Source organism: Suricata suricatta, chromosome 17 (genome assembly GCF_006229205.1).
Source record: "Suricata suricatta isolate VVHF042 chromosome 17, meerkat_22Aug2017_6uvM2_HiC, whole genome shotgun sequence".
NCBI classification, from domain to species: Eukaryota; Metazoa; Chordata; class Mammalia; order Carnivora; family Herpestidae; genus Suricata; species Suricata suricatta.
Genome location: NC_043716.1, coordinates 52870547 through 52889296, shown reverse-complemented (window position 1 = coordinate 52889296; position 18750 = coordinate 52870547). Strand labels below are relative to the sequence as shown.

The 18750-nt window shown below is 49.5% G+C and overlaps 2 protein-coding genes across 6 annotated transcripts in view; one reads left to right on the top strand and one right to left on the bottom strand.

Moving 5' to 3' along the window:
* NT5C (5', 3'-nucleotidase, cytosolic) overlaps nucleotides 1–1796 on the top strand; it is a 2934-nt gene extending 1138 nt beyond the window's left edge. The window contains exons 4-5 of one of the 2 annotated variants that reach the window (XM_029928390.1): nucleotides 65–179; nucleotides 298–1796. In XM_029928390.1, the coding sequence (XP_029784250.1) occupies nucleotides 65–179; nucleotides 298–662 (480 nt within the window). In that variant the 3' untranslated portion in view covers nucleotides 663–1796. The remainder of the gene's footprint in view (nucleotides 1–64; nucleotides 180–297) is intronic. The other variant, XM_029928389.1, reaches the window with a different exon arrangement.
* Nucleotides 1–18750, bottom strand: part of ARMC7 (armadillo repeat containing 7) — a 24121-nt gene extending 5371 nt beyond the window's left edge. Inside the window, exons 1-4 of one of the 4 annotated variants that reach the window (XR_003904623.1) lie at nucleotides 18446–18750; nucleotides 18220–18363; nucleotides 1989–2489; nucleotides 86–218 (exon numbers count right to left, since the gene is read on the bottom strand). Coding sequence is in view for 3 of the 4 variants with exons in the window: in XM_029928391.1 (XP_029784251.1) it covers nucleotides 2128–2489; nucleotides 18220–18363; nucleotides 18446–18536 (597 nt within the window). In the remaining variant the exon portion in view is untranslated. Of the gene's footprint in view, nucleotides 1–85; nucleotides 219–1969; nucleotides 2490–6016; nucleotides 8103–18219; nucleotides 18364–18445 lie in introns of those variants that run through there. The other 3 variants (XM_029928391.1, XM_029928393.1, XM_029928392.1) reach the window with 3 other exon arrangements.

The window sequence follows — 18750 nt, the reverse complement described above, 5'->3', positions numbered from 1 at the left end:
GCCGAGACCCCACTCCCACCTACTTCCTGGCCCTGCTGACAGCCCCGTGCCCCCCCCCCCACAGTACTGCTGGGTGGAGAATCACCTGGGGCCGCAGTTTGTGGAGCGCATTATCCTGACGAGGGACAAGACGGTGGTCTCAGGGGACCTGCTCATTGATGACCAGGACACCATTCGAGGTTAGCCCTATTTTCCTGGCAACCTTCCAGGCATCTGGCCTGCCGGGATTAGGGAGGGAGTAAAAAGAACCAGATTATAGACTGCATCTCCCGGTCTTTCTCTTGCGTCCTGTCCCAGGCCAAGAGGAGACCCCAAGCTGGGAGCACATCTTGTTCACCTGCTGCCACAACCAGCACCTCGCCCTGCCCCCCACAAGGAGACGCCTGCTCTCTTGGAGTGACAACTGGAGGGGGATCATAGACAGCAAGCGGGGGGCGGGGACGGTGGGTAGTAGCTGGAGGAAGGGAAGGCAGGCCAGCAGGGCTGGAAGACAGGGCAGCATCATGGCGGTGACCACCAGCACTGTGGGGCAGGGGGACACGGTAACCTCAGTTCTCACAAGCCGGCCACCTGGAACCCCACAAGACAGCTGGCAAGGAGACACCATGAGAAAACTGCTCAGGAGCCTTTTGAATAAAACACTTTGGCTCACCACTCTTTAAAGGCCCTTTATTTGGGAAGGTAAAGGTACAGGAGCCCGAGGAAGGGCAGCTGGGATGCGGGCTGAGGAGGCGGCTTTCTGCTCCCTCCTCCTGTCCTTCGTGCCACCCCACACCCACCTGGGCACCATCCCTCTTGCACCTGCCATCTTTCATCTTGGCCATTTCAGAGGTCAACCTTCAGGGAGTGCAGAAGGGAGGCCAGGAAGCTCCCCATTGCTCCTGAACCCCAACTTTCCTTGCGCATCCCACACCGCTACCCCTGTGCTGGTCAGCATACGCTGTGGACCCTACGCCACAGACTTCTGTTGGTATCTGGTCCTCTGTCTTCCTCGAGCACCCCTCTTGCCTTCCCGAAGCCTTCCTGAGTCTGAGACTTCCAGGGCTGGGGACTCCCCTTCACTAACCCAACCCTGATGGCAGAGGAGGAAAGCCAAGGTGCCCAGACTGGGGCCATGGGGTGGTGAGGGGAGAATATGCAGCCTCAAGGGTGTGTGCCTTATTCCGATGTGTCCTTACCCCTCATACTCATGGTCTTAGCACTTGATGGCCCCTTACTGCATCGGATTGCATCCCGACAGAGTAGAGACCACAACTTCACCTTTGAAGCCCATGGTGCCTGTCAGATAGGCCTGTGTGGATAAACAGGTGATCCTGGGCCACAGAATTCTCTAGGCCACTGTCCAATACCCAATGCCCAGCTTGGAGAGCCTGCGGTGTAGGCACCCAGCCTCCGTAGCCCTGGAGTGGGCACGACCAGCTTTCCAGAGCTGGCTTCTCATTTCTACTCAAGATTACTCCAGACCCGTTAAAGGAGAATTCCTCTTCCCTCAAACACAAGCAATTCTCCTAACCCGAGGCCCAGCGGCTCCTCATGACCACCCCTCTGTAAGGCCTCTGGCCTAGGGTCCCTTCTCTCTCACACGAGGTTGAGACCCTGGCATTGGGGGGTGGGGGGCGGGAGGCAGGCCTTGACCTCCAGCTGGTTGAGAATGCCAACCTATGGAAATGGCACTACCTTTGCCCTCCATGTGCCTCCATACTGATCTGATGCCTCTCATCACAGTGTAAAAACCTGTCAAACTGAGAGGCGCCTGGGTGGCTCAGTCAGTTGAGCATCCGGCTTCGGCTCAGATCATGATCTCACAGTTTGTGGGTTCGAACCCCATGTCGGACTCTGCTGACAGTTAGCCCAGAGCCTGGAGCCCGTCTTCAGATTCTGTCTCCCTCTCTCTCTGACCCTCCCCTGCTCATGCTGTCTCTCTCTCTCTCTCTCAAAAAATAAATAAAACATTAAAAAAAAAAACCTGTCACACTGAGAAGACTCACCTTTAAAATACCTTAAAGGGGACCTTTTGGGGGGAACAGGCTCAGTGGGAGCCAGACTGCTCCTGCTCCCTGAGCCCCCACCCGGATTGTGGTCTTGTCTCTAGCAGTCGGGGTGCCATGGCCACGAGATCTCCTTGGATCAGGGCTGCTGCGGGGCCTCAGTCCTTGGCAGTGGGATACCCAGGGCAGAGTGAGCCCGCCAGCTGCGGGCTTCTGCCACCAGGCTTGGCGAACAGAAGTCTTCGAGGAAGATCTGGGCCAGGTTCCGGAGCCTCGTGTTGGCCGAGAGAGAGAAGCGCAGCATGCACTGCACCACGGGCATGGCAGTGAGCTCAGGGTGCGAGCTGGAGCCTGGCGAGCTCAGGTACATGAGCGTGGTGACCGCAGACAGCACGGTCTCCTCGTTGGGACTGGACAGGCAGTTGATGATGAGGGGGATGCCCCCTGTCTGCAGGATGTGCTCCTTGTTGGCCCTGTCTGGACACAGGTTGCAGAGGCCTCCTGGGGAAGAGCAAAGGGGAGACTGGAGGCTCGGGCCCGGGCATCCTCCCACCTCCCCTCCCAGCTCCTCTCGGCCCAGTTTGTCCCGGGGAAGGGCCCAGGCCTCTGAGAAGGTGGCCCAGGGACAAGAGATCCAAAGTCCACTCTCGTATCCAGGCCTTCCTTTCAAGGTTCCTGCCTGCCCATCACAGCCTCGCCTTCAGGAAGTGGATACCAATCTCTTCCCCCCTTGGTTCAGCCAATTCAATGGTTGATATGCTTTCTTCTTTTTTTTAAAGCAAAAAAATGGGGGCAACTGGGTGGCTCAGTTGGTTAAGATTCCAACTTCGGCTCAGGTCACAGTCACGTGGCTCGTGAGTCTGAACCTCTCGATGGGCTCTGTGCTGACAGCTCAGAGCCTGGAGCCTGCTTTGGATTCTGTATCTCCCACTCTCTGCCCCTCCCCTGCTCATGCTAGGTCTGTCTCTCTCTCTCTCTCTCTCTCTCTCTCTCTCTCAAAAATACAAAAATAATAAACCTTAAAGAATGTTTTTTTAATAAGTGAATATATATAAACATTTAATAAAAATGTGACACAGGACCCCTGGGTGGCTCAGTTGGTTAAATGTCGAACTCTTAGTTTCAGCTTAGGTCATGATCTCATGGTTTGTGAGATTGAGCATCGAGTCGGCTTGGAGTCTGCTTAGGATTCTCTCTCTCTGCCCCTACCCCGCTCATGTGCGTATGCTCTGTCGCTCTCAAAATAAATACACTTAATTTAAAAACAAAACAAAGCACGGTGCCTGAGTAGCTCAGTGGGTTGTGTCTGAGTCTTGACTGCAGCTCAGGTCATGATCTTATGGTTCCTGAGATGGAGTCTTGGGTTGGGCTTTGCACTGACAGCATGGAGTCTGCATGGGATTCTCTCTCCTTCTCCCCCCACCTCTCAAAATAAACTTCATTATTTTTTATTATCTTAAATTTTCTTTTGAGAGAGAGAGAGAGAGAGAGAGAGAGTGAACAGGGGAGGGGCAGAGAGAGAGGGAGACACAATCTGAAGCAGCTCCAGGCTCTGAGCTGTCAGCACAGAGCCCGACGCAGGGCTCGAGCCCACGAACGTGAGATCATGACCTGACCCGAAGTCGGAGGCTTAACCAACTGAGCCACGCAGGTGCCCCTCGCATGTCATCTTTATATGCTTAGAACTCCCGGAAACCATCCTGGCAGATGTTTTCTTGCTCCCTAACTGCCAAGCCCCACCAGAAGGTACCTGCCTTTAGGTCAAGTCCTTGGTGCCTGGAGCAAGAGATGCTCCACAAATACTGCCTAGAGGGGTTGTAAAGCAGTGTGGGTGGGGGGTTGGGGCGACTGGACGAAACAGCTTCCTGAGGTGTTGCCCACCAGACTTCTGCAGTGCAGGCCTCTGAGCTGTGGCCCAGAGCACCCCCGAGGGAAGCAAGGAGCTAAGTGGCACTGCCGGAGTCACGAGGTGAGGGGACAAGGTACTGACACGGAGGTCCCCACCCTGCTGATAATACCTCACACCTGTGCACCCCGGTGGGGCCCTGAGCATATCCTGGGGTCCTCCTGTAGACTGCCTTCCATACTTACTGTTTGTCCCTGTCACTGGATACCATAAGACAAGGCCCTGCTTTCTGGTTTACTTCCGTATCCTAGGGACCTGCAATGGTGGACACTCAACACACGTGTTACTACCTCCCCTATTTCACTGGAAGCTGAGGCTGTTGAGTAACATACCCCAAGGCCCAGGGATGGAAGCCCTATGCCATTCTCGTGGGACCAGTGGAGATGCTCTGGCGGGCCTCTGGCTTCCTGGACTCACCTACACCAGGTCTTCTGAACTGCAAGCGGTGAACGTGCCTCCTACCCACACTGCAGTCTAAATGACTGGGGGCCGAGGGTAGGATCTGTCTCCACTGTCAAGTATGATCAGATGAATCCTGAGTCATCCGAGGCTAGTGAGTCACCGTCACACACAGATGTGCCTGGGCGGGACGCTGCCACCCAGGCTGGGGGACAATCAGATGGCATGTGCTGGACAGTGAAGGCAGGAGGCTGCCTCAGGACGGCCGGTCCCGTCTGCTCCCCATCTGGAGACGCAGGACGTCTCCAAGGGTGAATCCTGGGCCCGCCAGAGCTCACCGCCGCCCGGGCCCCAGCCATAGGCTCTGCCTCGCTGGGGGCGATCCTCAGAGGGGACAGCAAGCGTGTCTGGAGAGAGAGGGGCTTCAGGGGGGACAAGAAGTCTGGATGGGAGCACCCAAAACGGAGCCAGAGGACCCAGGAGCAGCCCAGGCCAGGGGTGCTTTGAGCTTTCCCTCCTGAGTCTCCCTCTGTGAGCCTGCCCGCAAGAACTAAGGAGGGCCGTGGGAAGAGAGTAACCCAAAGAACTGGAAGCTTCCTAAATAACATCCAACAATAGCAGGCTGGGTACGTAAAGTCCAGGATGTCCATATGATGGAAAATTATACAGTTCTTAAAAATCATGTTTTCAAAGAGTATTTAATATGGGAAAACGCTTATAACATAAGGTTGAAGAGGAAAGAAAGTCATCAAACTGCAATAAAAAAAGAAAAGCCCAACAAGACGTCGCCGCTTCGGAGAGCCTTCTGTCTGGCCCTAACCAGCCCCTCCCCGCCTTCATTTCCTTCCTTCCTTCACCTCTAAACTCCTGGTCATCACGTTTACTGAAGGTTGCCCCCCAGACGACAAACCTCACAAGGGCGGGAACTCTGTCTTGTCCCAAGCTGTCGCCTCAGGCTGGCATATGCCACAAGCTTGGTAAACAAACAGATACATTAGAAAAGGACAAAAAAGGACAAGCCGGAAACACGGCAAAATGCTAACAATGCTTATTTCTGCACAGCAGGGTTAGGACTTGTTTTTATTTTCTTTATTTTCCAAGTTTTCCTCCATGAAAACGTTTTTTTTTTTTTTTTTTTTTTAAACCAGGAAAAGGATTAAAAAAAAAAAGCCGAATTTCACTTAGAGAGTAAAACGCAGGGCGCATGGATGGCTCAGTCAGTTAGGTATTTGACTCTTGATTTTGGCTCATAATCTCATTTTGGGAGTTTGAGGCCCGCAATGAACTTGGGATCCTCTCTCTGCCCCTCCCCCACTCATGCTCTATCTCTTTTTCTCTGTAAAGAGAGCTTTCCTATTCTTCCTTTCTAATCTTATATTCTAATAAACTTTTGCCTGCTGCTCAAAAACAAAAAAAACTCATCAAATGACACCATTTAAAAAATTAATAGACTTTATAAAATCTATTAATAAACAGACTTTATATTGCTTATTGATATATGTTAAGCCTATTAAATTATAATATTAATTACAAAATTAATTGTGTAATTACATTATTAAATTATGTAATATTAATAGACTTAATATATAAAGAATATATATTACTGGGTGGCTCAGTTGGTTGAGTGACTCTTGATTTTGGCTCTGGTTACGATCTCACAGTTGGTGGGGCTGAGCTGTGCTCTGTGCTGACAGTGGGGAGCCTGCCTTGGATTCTCTCTCCTCCTCTCCTCTGCCCCTCCCCTGCTCGAGCGTGTGTGCATGTGCGTGTTATTCTTTCTCTCAAGATGAATAAACCTAACAATAAAGATGTAAAGTATATTACTAGGAATGGAAGATGAACACAGTGTAAAAACGGAACAGAGACTTGGATAACTGCACAACAGGGCCAGTGCAGGACAGAGGGCTCACCGCTACTTCTTTGGGGCAGGATCAGGGGCCTCCACACACCTGACGTGGCTAGAACCAAGCAGACGGACAAGAGGAAGGGCTGGCGGGCCGTGGGGCTGCTGGAACTCTCATACACGGGGGTGATGGGGTCTCTCACCGCATAATGAAGGTGGAAAAGTATGTGGCAGCTTCTAAGGTTAAACACCCACCTACCCCAGGACTTGACAATTCCACTTGTACCTGAATCTGAGAAAACGGAGTCCATACCTATTCCAGAAAACTTGTGTATACAAACTATCCTAACAGCTTTCTTCATAAAGGTTCTACATTAGAAACAACTCAAATCTCCACCAACAGGTGGACGACGAACAAAGTGTGGCATATTCATACAAAGACACGAACTGAGGATACTGTCACGATCTGGATGGATTTTAAACCCTGCATGAAAGAAACCAGACACAGGAGTGCTTCCTGTGGGAGTGACCCAGATGGAGTTCAAGAACAAGCAAAACAGGGGCACCCGGCTGGCTCAGTCGGTGAGGCGTGTGACTCTTGATCTCAGGGTCGTGAGTTCCAGCCCCAGGATGGGTGTGGAGATCGCTTACAAACAAAATCTTAAGGCGGGGGGAAGAACGAAGGAACGAACAGGCAAAACTCATGGGTTATAACAGTTGTTACCTGGGGGGCTAAAGACACGAAGTGGGAAAGGGACCTTTCTGGGGAGATGGAAACATTCTAGATCGTGACTTTAGTGCTGGCGACATAGACGTACATGTGCCTTAATGACTTTAGAAACCCACCACGCTGCACTGGGTGTGTGTGGAAATGCTGGATCACTACCTGGTACGCCTGAAACTGCTATTACACTGAACGTTACCTAACCAGAATTTAAATAAAAACCTTAAAAAAAAGAAAGGCTCAAGGAAAAAAAATTGTCAAACTGACACTTAAGATACACACACATCAGTGTGTGTTGGTCGTGCCGCCACGGCCACCAAACAGAAAGGAGAACAAGTTCTGACGGGCTGCTGACAGGGCTTCAGACCAGGCAAGACAAAAATAGAGTAAGAGGCCCTTCTAGACACACGGAACTGCAGAATCCCCTAGGAGAAGCAAAAGAGGAGACCCCAAGTAAAACCAAGGATGAGAAAGCTGGAGGCTCAGAGAGGCCAGGTAGGGGACCTCAGGTCACACAGCAAGAAGGGGGCTGGTGCCGAGACAGGAAGGTCTAAGGATTGTTCTGGGGATTAAATGAGGTCGTGCCCTAGGAGAGAGTGGCTCAAGACTTTCCTCACTCTGATGAGTCAGCCATCCCGGGGCGTGGGCTGGCCGCAGCCCATCCCAGATAGGAGTCTTCATGCGAGACTATTTGTTCCTGTGTTTTACTTCAGCCTCTTGAAAACAGTTCTTTCTGAAGTTTAAATGGGGAGGGACGGAACAGTAAGTGGAGAAAGTTACCATTATGTGTAAAAAGGAGAGAACAGGGCGACAGGTCTGGAGATGGAAGTGAGGCGTCTCTGAAAATGCCTTGTATATAGTTTTGACCTAAACTCATGAATGTTTCCCAGAATAACAAACCTCAAGTTACATCAAAAGAAGAAAAACATGTTTTTTTTGTACTTCTGACCTATACTTCACTTCTGGAAACTTATGCTACAGGCATGCCCCATACAGGGCAGAAATGACACACAATGAAGGTGACAAACAGAGAAGCCCTAAGGGGCTGGCCGCACAGAGTGGCAGGTGGCACCCCTAACAGTGAGGCAGCTCTTTATGTGCGGATACTGGCAGGTGCACCTCGACCGCGACATGAGGCTGAGTTTAAGGAAAAAAAAAAAAAGGACAAAAGAGAAGAAAAAAATGAAAAGGAAGAAAAAGCAGAACATACGTACGTACCATATGCCACCACAAGTGTAGAACCTGCAAAAAGGTGTAAGTGTAAATAAATCCATATTTGTTCGTAAATCCTGAAAATATCTCTGGGAGGATGTAAAAGAAACTTGCTTCCAGAAACGGCTACCGAGGGCGTTACGGTTGATGACATATCCTTTCGAATTCTGTACCAATGGGATCAATCATGTATTCACATAAATTAATACACACACGCACACACACACGCGTGCACACGCACACACACACGTGTGCACACACGGACACCCCTTGCTTGTAACCAGAACTAAGTGGAAGGGAAACCGGTCTCTGCAAGTCTGGGAGGCCGGCAGAGGCTGCCCGGTCCAGCTGGTGTGGGACGAAGCAGTGGGGGAACATTGACGTCACCTCCTTGCTATAAGGGGAATCCTGCCACAGATGGATGGCTGAGGAATTCCTTTTTTTTTTTTTTAAATGTTTATTCATTTTTGAGAAAGAGAAAGAGAGTGTGTGCTCGAAGGAGACCAGGGGAGGGGCAGAGAGGGGGACAGAGGATCTGAAGCAGGCTCCACACTGACAGTAGACAGCCCGATGTGGGGCTCAAACCAACGAACCATGAGATCATGACCTGAGCTGAAGTGGATGCTTAACCGACTGGCCACCCAGGCGCCCCTTCCTTTTTTTTTTTTTTTTTTTTTATGTAAAATCTATGCCCAATGTGAGGCTTGAACTCATGACCTCCAAGATCTTGAGTTGTGTGCTCTACCTATTAAAGCAGAAGGTGTCCCGAGGAATTTCTTTTTAAGCAGTAAAATGTATGACCCCAGGGGCCTAACTGATATCAGTGAGAGAAGGAGGTATGGGAAGGCTCCAGAGGATGGAGCTAAGGTGAGCAGATCTAGTTAGATTCCCGACGAGGACGTAGATGACCAGAACAAGCAACTCAGTTTCTCTAAGTCTCAGTTTCTTCATCAGTAAAATGACTCAAGAGAATTGAAATAATGTGATCAAATTGCCAACACCCCCCCCCACACACACAGTCCACGTGGACCAAGCACGCACCTGTTTATAGCCCCTTGTATAGCACAGGGCCATACCTGCAACTCACATGTACAGAAAGGACGGACACATACAGGCAGTGTTTAACAACAAGAATACAAAAGCACACGTAACCGGCACCAAGGTCAAGAAGGACAACAGCAATCCAAAAGCCTCTGACATGCCCCTTCCTGATCCAGTTCTCTCTCATCAGAGATGACAGCTTCCTGACTTGTAATAATTTAATAATTTCTAATGAATAAGCAGAAGCTTTTAAATTTTTAATAAAAAATAATTTTACTACATATATATCCCTACTATACTAATACTATAATTCTCTTCTGCCTATTTTTGGATTTTATGGAAACACAGTTACACTGTTATGTATTATGTGTGGAGCACCATTCGCTTGCTGTTAGGTAAGATTACTGCATGTAGCTACAGACTGCTCATTTACCTTGCTAAGTGAGCAGTAGGAACATCCCACAATGTCAGTATCCCTTCTATTATTGACTGTTTCAAATCTGGTTGTTGTTGATCCTGCTATGGTGACATTTTTGCACGTGTCTAGACAGGCATGGCCCCTAACCCTATGAATACAGCTTCTGGGTCATGGGGTGTGCCTACCTTCAATTTTACTAACTGCTGTTTTCCAGGGGGTGGCTGGGCAGTTCAGCTGGTTAAGGGTCTGACTCTTGATTTTGGTTCAGGTCATGATCTCATGGTTTGTGGGATCGAGCCCTGACACAAGCCTGCTTGGAATTCTCACCCTCCTTCTCTCTCTGCCCCTCCCCCATGCATGTGCACTCTCTCTCTCACAATAAATATATTTTAAAAACCCAAAACGTTTCCAGAGATTGCTGAGGATTTATTTTTATCTACTGGTCTTTTTCTTTTCTTTTTTTCCTACTGGTCTTTTTTCTGACCACCACCACCATCTGGTGGCAACTACATGTATTGCAGGAAATAGAAAACAGGAAAGCAATTTCAGATGAATTCTGCAAGGTCACTTATTTGAACCCTGTTTTATTTTATTTATTTTTACGTGTTTTCTTAAGAAGGCTCCACATCCAGCATTGAGCTCCAGCGTTGAACTCAAGACCCTGAGATCAAGACGTGAGCTAAGATCAAGAGTCAGACACTTAACCAACGGAGCCACTCAGGCACCCCTGAACCCTGTTTTAGTAACAAAACTGCCAAGTATTCTGTGATATCCTAGGATTCACAGTTTTCTTGGAGGCAGAGAATTCTCTTCTGGCACCTTTTTTTTTTTTAAGTTTATTTATTTAGAAAGAGAGAGCAAGAAGGGCAGAGAAAAAGAGAATCCCAAGCAGGCTCTGTACTATCCGTGTGGAGGCCCACTTGGGGCTTGAACTTGAACCATGAGATGATGCCCTGAGCTGAAATCAAGAGTCAGATGTTCAACCGACTGAGCTGCCCAGGCACCCTCTTCTGGTTCCTTTGTGTCTCCATACACACTCGATCTAAGCGGGTGCAGCGGTGAGTACACGCTGCGTCTAGAACCCGAGGGTCCATCAGTAGTGCTTTGGGCAAACACCCAAATTACTGCCAAAGGCTTCACTGGGAGCAAGAGCTCCAAATTCTTTTGCTCTTTTGAGTAGTTACTGGGATCCTGGCTTTATATCTGGTTCTCTGTAATTCACCCACTCCCATCCCCCATCCCAAACAAGGGCAGCTCTGGCAGACCACTGCCGTCTCCCAGGGGCAGCTCCTCTTAGTGGGCGATCAAGTGTGGCCCTGGGCTGTGAGCACCACCAGAACCACCGCATGGGTGGCGTGGAAGTGGCAAGGTGCGGTGGAAACAAAGAACGAGCAAAGGTGACGCTCTGGAGTGTGAGCCTTGGCTCTGCCAGCTGGGTCCCCTGGGCACGGAATTTGGATCCAGGCAGACTGGGTGAATTCCTGGCTCCAGTCATCAGTAACAGTGTGAGCCTCAGGCAATGACCCTAACTTCACTGAGGAGCCATTTCCTCATCCGTCAAGAAAGATGAACACCACCTGCCTTGCGGTTGGCGACATATTCAGAGACCTGGCAGGCGGCGCTGGCACAAGGTGGGCGTGTGCTGGCGAGTAGTGGGCACACTGTGGGCGGACAGTAGGCGATCAGAAAGGAAGCTTTGATCATAACGGCTTCCGAACCGAGCCCTTCACCCTGAGGGGAGAAAGGGCAGCCAGGACTGCCAACCAAAGGGTAAAATAGTTCTACAATTATTCTAAACAGGCAAATGCACAAAAGAAAAGGCCAGGAAAGGGGAAGGCACAGAGACTCACAAATCCCTACAGGCGATCACCGTAACCAGATTCTTCCTTAAGGTTGTAGTTATCCTCCCCAGGGTGTTTCACGGGTCACAGGAAGATGCTCCCTCCCCCCTGCAGTCAATGGTCAGGGACGCCAATTGGCCATGGGTGCAGCTTTCAGACCTGCCACCACAGCCCACAGAAACAACGGCAGCCGAGCCAAAGTGCTGGAGGTCAGGCACAGGCAGAGCCACCTGCCAGGAGAGGCCTCAGCTCCGAGCTGAGCGCATCAGCACCACCCCAGAAGCCATCGTGCGGGGCTGCCGCCGGCAGGCGCAAGGAGGCCTGCAGTCCGGCCCTGCCCTGCCGTGAACCAGCCCGGGGGGCCGTGCGCTGTGCCTGGCTCCTCATCAGTAACATGAAGGGTTTGGAGGGAGTGCCTTTCAAGCTTCCGCAGCCCACAGTCCTAGGAACTGGAAACTCCTCGGTCCTCTTCTAGAATTTGCCAGCCTTGGTTTCTGTCCCAGGCTGGCACTCTTTAAACCTTGGGCCAACCCACTGATCCTTCCTAAGCCTCAGAATCCTTATGGAAAATGGAGGTTTTGAGTGCCACTTTCAGTGTGTCTCAGGGTCGGAGGCAACAAAGCACGGAAGCCAGTTCCTGGCACACAGAGGGTGCTCCGAGTGCCAGCTATCACTCCACATCCTCCAAAGTGCGACAGCACCAGCTCTGTCGCTGGGGGCCGGGGCCTGGGCACAGCGCCAATGCATGCATTAGAGCCCGGTTTCCTTGGCCTAATCCTGCCCAGACACGCGCTGAGAGGCCAATGATCCACTTTCCTATCTTTTTCTATTATTCAGTGTTTTCCCAGAAGGAAAGAATCCCCAAGGCAGGTGAGCGGCTCCCCTGAAGGACAGCATGCCATCCCACCTCCTCTTTGGGAGATGAGGGAACGGCTTATCCTCACAGGGGCCCTGGACACCAAGCCCTTGGGGTGGAGGCTTAAGGGATCCTGCATGCAGCCATCTTATCTCATTGAATTCTCATGACAACTCTGAGAGGTAGTACTGGTGCTGCCCTGCCTGACAGATGATGAGAAGGGAAATCACAGGCCAGGAGTTAAGCGGGAGAGCCAGGACTTGAACCCAGGTCCGTCTGACCTCAAAGCCCAGCTCTTACCATACTCACTATGCTTCTTGCCAACCAACGGACGCTGGTTTTGGTTCGGTGGGCCACAGGCAATCTAACCCACTCTCCTCTCTGCCAGTTATTCCAGAACCAACCCCACTCAGGGCTGCAGCACCAAGTCACGGTCAGTGCCCTGCACCTTCTGGGCCCTTCCCTCCCCATCCCCAGAGATAAGCAAAGCTGAGCTTTGCCCTTGTGGAGATCACACTCTCGGGCCTGCCACAAGAGATGATAGAGTCAAAGGTACAAAGCACAGCACAGAGCCCTGACAGCTGGTCACTTAGGGCCAGTGACATTAAGAGAAAAGGAAATGACAGCAGTAGCAAAACACACACAGAAGTGCAACGGGGACTCTTTGCCATGCACAATAAGTACAAGAGAAATGTACTCTGCAGACAATCCCAGGGAGGGATTCAATGCTGGGAAAGCCACGATCATGGGGATTAGGGATCTTGGGCTGGTGGGAAGGAGAGGAAGAGAAAATGAGGAGGAAAAGGGGCAGGGAAAAGTAAGCCTGGTGAGAATACTAACAGTGTAACCAGCTAGACAAAGTACCTTCATGGAGACACAGACACACACACCCACGTCTGTCCCCCCGCCCCCCCCCCACAATGGTCCTGCAGGGTAGGGCAAACACAGGTGAGCAAACGAGTCTCAAAGAAGGGAGAGATGGAACCCAGCCACGAGAATCGGCTAGGAAGTGGAGCAGCTGGGACCGTGGACTCCAGGCTGAGGGCCTGTCATGCACTCTGGGAAGCTGCCCAGCAGAGCAAGAATCCCGGCAGACCCAAGTCTCCCGGCTCAGCACACCAGGGGCTGAGTGCTCCTGCCTCAGGAAAGTTACTTCCTGATCCTGCAACAACTTTTTTGGTCGATGGCTCATGTTATGCAAGTTTTCTCCAGTCAAAAGCTGGAGTTGGAGGAGCTCTATCGCTCCCACATGGAGGCTGAGCCACATGCTTCATAAGGGCCACAGTCACCATTCAGATGGCAGAAGCTGTGGAGCAGAGGGAGGGGATGCAGGACATACACAGAAGAAAATCTGCAAGTGACCGATAGTTCAGAATATTTATTTAGCATAATAATCTTCCAGGGGGACAGAGACAGGAGCCAGCGCCAGTCCCCCACCTGGGCAACTGGGGCTCCGGGCCCTGCTTCAGAGGGCCTCACTCCGGCCCTCCTCCACGGGCTGGAGTCCAGGGAGTCCACCCGGAGCCCATCCTCCTCTGCCCCGTACCTGGAGCTCCAGGCCCTGGACCTGCTCCCACAGCTGCATGGGCCTCTTTCCTGGATCCTGACTCCCAGGAGTGGACTCGACTGATGGTGTGTGCAACCCCACTATTGTGTGGACACTCCTAAGTCCGAAGGAGTGGCCACAGGGCAGGTATGGACAGAGCCAGGATGTCCAGACATACGGGGGTGAGACGAGTGAGAAAAGGAGGGGAATGACCCCCATTTGTACTCTGGCCCCAGGTACCCCAAATAGAAGGGGCAGACCTGGATGGTCTTTCAAAATTTTAAATCACACCTACCTATGATGTATTTGGGGCAAAAAAAAAAAAAAAATAGGCCTACAGCCTAACTTCTAGGCTACAGGAAATAAAGGGGGAAGAGAAACAAATTAAATGACCCCAGAAAGAGGCAGCCAGACCATTAGGAAGGTGGGGAATTCTGCAGAACTGATCTGGATCCTTTAATATGTAATGTTATGAAAAAAAGAGCCTACTAACGATTAAAAGAGATAATTTACTTATTATTTTTTGAAGATTTATTTTTTAAATAATCTCTACACTCAACGTGAGATTCAAACTCTCAACCCCAAGATCAAGAGTTACATGCTCCACCGACTGAGCCAGCCAGGCTCCCCGCAAAAAGATAATTTATGTAGTGACTTCCTTCCAAAGAGTACAACATGGAAAGAGGAGGAAGAAAGAGTAACTTTACAGAGGAGAAACTTGACCAACACAACCTCAGCCAGGTGATCAAGACTGTCACCCACAATGAGAGGATGGCCCTGTGACATGATGTGATGAAATGGCATTGAGCCTCTGGCAGTCCTTCCCCAAACCCATAACCCAATCTAATCAGAAGAAAAGCATCAGACAAATCCCAATTAAAGGCAGAATTCACAAAATACCTGACCAGCACTCCCTGAAACTATCAATGTCATCAAAAAAAGGGAGTGTCTTGGAACTGGTAAGTCCAAAGGAGCCCAAGATGTGACAGCTAAAAGTTTATAGTATCCTGGATGGGACCTTAGAACAGTAATAGGATCTTAGAGAAACACTAAGGAAATGTGAATAAAGTGAGGACTTTGGTTAATAATGTATCCATACCGGATTTATTAATTGTAACAAATGTACCATACTAATGTAGGATATTAATCATAGAGAAGCTGGGGGGGACCTGGATTGCTCAGTCAGTTGGGTGTCCAACTTTGGCTCATGTCATGACCTCGCGGTTTGTGAGTTTGAGCCCCGCCTTGGGCTCTGTGCTGACAGCTAGCTCAGAGCCTGGAGCCTGCTTCAGATTCTGTGTCTCCCTCTCTCTTTGCCTCTCCCCCACTCATGCTCTGTCTCTCTCTCGCTCTCAAAAAATGAACAAACATTAAAAAAAATAAATAACATTTAAAACAAATAAATAAAACACAAAGTTCATTTAAAAAGAGAGAGAGAGAAAGAAATGGAGACCTAAGGAACATAAAAACATAAATGTGTGGAACCTGGGTTGGTTCCTGGATTATACAAACCAACAGGAAAATGTCTTTTTGGGAACCATTAGAAAGATATGCATTAAGTAGGTGTTAGGTGATAATGAAATTATTATAAAAGGTTTCTTTCTTGGAGTGCCTGGCTGGCTCAGTTGGTTAACCATCCATTTCTTGATTTCAGCTCAGGTCATGATCTCATGATTCTCAGACTGAGCCCCATGTGGGGCTCTGCACTGACAGCTCAGACCCTGCTTGGGATTCTCTCTCTCCCTCTCTCTGCCCCTCTCCAACTGGCATGTAGGCATTCTCTCTCTTTTAAAATAAACTTCAAAAATGAACTCTTGGGACCTCATCAAAATAAAAAAGCTTCTGCACAGTGAAGGAAACAATCAGCAAAACTAAAAGGCAACTGACAGAATGGGAGATAATTGCAAACGACATATCAGATAAAGGGCTATTATCCAAAATTTACAAAGAACTTACCAAACTCAACACACAAAGAACATATAATCCAGTGAAGAAAAGGGCTAAAGACATGAACAGAAGATATCCAGATGGCCAACTGACACATGAAATGATGCTCAACATCAGTCATCACCAGGAAAATACAAATCAAAACCACAGAGATACAACCTCACACCCGTCAGAATGGCTAACATTAATAACTCAGGCAACAGCAGATGGTGGGCAAGGATGCGGAGAGAGAGGATCTCTTTTGCACGGCTGGCGGGAAAGCTAACTGCTGTGGCCACTCTGGACGACAGTACGGAGGTTCCTCAAAACATTAAAAATAGAAGTACCCTACGACCCAGCAATTGCACTACTTACTAGATATTTACCCGAGGGACACAGGTGTGCTGTTTCGAAGGGACACATCTTTACAAGAGTTCTATCAACAACAGCCAAAGTATGGAAAGAGTCCAAACGTCCATCGATGGATGAATGGATAAAGAAGATGTGCGGAGCGCCTGGGTGGCTCAGTCGGTTAAGCCTCCGGCTTCGGCTCAGGTCAGATCTCACGTTCGTGGGTTCGAGCCCCGCGTCAGGCTCTGTGCTGACAGCTAGCTCAGAGCCTGGAGCCTGCTTCCGATTCTGTGTCTCCTTCTCTCTCTGCCCCTCCCCCTCACATGCTCTGTCTCTCTCAGTATCAAAAATAAATAAAACATTAAATTAAAAAAAAAGAAGATGTGGTATATATACATATACACTAGAGTATTACTCGGCAATCAAAAAGAATGAAATCTTGCCATTTGCAACTACATGGATGGAAATGGAGGGTATTATGGTAAATGAAATTAGTCAGAGAGAAATAAATATGACTTCACTCATATGAGGACTTTAAGATACAAAGCAGATAAACATAAGGGAAGGGAAGCAAAAATAATATAAAAACAGGGAGGGGGACAAAACATAAGAGATTCTTAAATATGGAGAACAGAGGATCACTGGAGGGGTTGTGGGAGGGGGGATGAGCTAAACGGGTGAGGGGCATTAAGGAATCTACTCCTGAAATCATTGTTGCATTATATGTTAACTAACTTGGATGTAAATTAAAAAATACATTAAAAAAATAAAAATAAAAAATAAAAACACACACACACGAAAATGTTTAATAAAATAAATAAACTTAATAGATAAATGTTTCTTTCTCTATATAAATAAGATTCCTTGTGCTGTGTAGAGAAATGCTGTTTTTTAAGATTCATGTTGAAAAAAGAATTTTTGTCCTCAGAGTAAATTCTATGGCCTAGATCTAAGCCCCTGTAAACTCTGGTGCCGCTGACCTCTGTAACCCATTTTGTACAATCTGCTTCACACACCAGGCCTTCTCCAGACGTCTTCTCTCTGGCTCCTCCTCCCTTAGGGCTGCTGATCCCGCTGGGCCTCTTCCTAGAATGTCTTCCCATGATGGCAGCAATGAAGCAGCTCCCACCTCTGCTCTCCACCATCACCCTGTTCACTTCTTTCAGAACCTCAGCTCTTTAGACTGTTTGCTCCCCATCTGTCTCCCCACACTAGAACCTAAGTTCCTTGAGGGCAAAGACCTTTCCCCAAATTGTTTGCCATCTCTCTAGCATTTTCATTTTTTTTAATGTTATGTTTTTTATTTATTTTTGAGAGACAACGCGAGCACGGGAGGGGCAGAGAGAGAGGGAGACACAGAATCTGAAGCAGGTTCCAGGCTCTGAGCTAGCTGTCAGCACAGAGCCCAATGCGGGGCTCGAACCCACAAACCGTGAGATCATGACCGGAGCCGAAGCCGGACGCTTAACCAACTGAGCCACCCAGGCGGCCTCTCTAGTATTTAGAACAGTACCTTCCCGGAGCCCCTGGGTGGCTCAGACAGTTAAGCGTCTGACTCTTGATTTCAGCTCAGGTCATGATCTCAGGATTCCTGAGATCGAGCCCCATGTCTGGCTCTGCGCTGACAGCGCGGAACCTGCTTGGGATTCTCTCTCCCTTGGTCTCTCTGTCTGGCCCCTTCTCCTTCTCTCAAAATAAACAGAAAAAGAAAAAAAAAAGAAAAGAAAAGAGTACGTCCTCACACAGTACATGCCTCATAAGTATCTGTCCACTGAATAATCCAATAGGTCTTAGACTATAACAACTACAGAGACCATAATCACTCAAATCACCTCTACTTCTCTTAATATTAAACCATTAAAATACAGATATTTAAAAACGGCATTCTATAAACGTTTTTCCCTTCAAGTGGCTTCAATCCATTTCCCTAACTGGAGGGAAAACACGCATGTAGAATAAGTCCTGGCCATTAGTTCCAGACCTGCCTCAAGCCAGCTGTGACCCGGGACAATGACTGAACTGAGGAGGTGGCACAGACATCGCTGGTACAGACAGCGAGAAGACCTGCCTTCTCAGCAGAGGGGCTGCCTAAAAGATTCCTTTCCCAATGACTCACTTCTCTCACCAACTCAAATCTAAGCATCTGGGAGATCTGCCCCTTTCCTTACCAATAGCAAACTCCACCAGGGTTTCATTCTCCTCCGACAGCGAATCGAGGAATAAATCAACGACCTGCAGCTGCCGCAGATACTGGTAGTTATTGGGGTCGTAGGCGAAGTTGGCGAGGTTGGCCAGTACTTGCTCCTTGGCGTCTGCGGTGGAAAAGCGGCACTGGAGTCAGGTCCGCAAGGGCCGGAGCGGCCGCACCCCTGCCCCCCACCCTGCTGCTCTCACCTTGGCTCTCCGTCTCTTGGAACTCCGTGACCAGTGCTTGCAGGTATCCCAGGCGCCCGACGTGGGGGTCCACCTTCGGCTTCTGGGCCATGGTCAGGGGGCCGAGAGGGCCCAGGCAAGGGTGGTGAGGGAGGAAATAGGTTCCTTTCCCGGCCTCAGGTTCTGCGGAAGCTGGAATGTGGGGCGAGGTGGGGCCTCGGGACCTTATACAAATTGGGCGTGAAAACCTAAACTGGGACGCAGGAGACGAGGACGACGGAACAGCAACAGCCACGCCTCAGCTTCACAGCTTGGTTTCTGTTTGG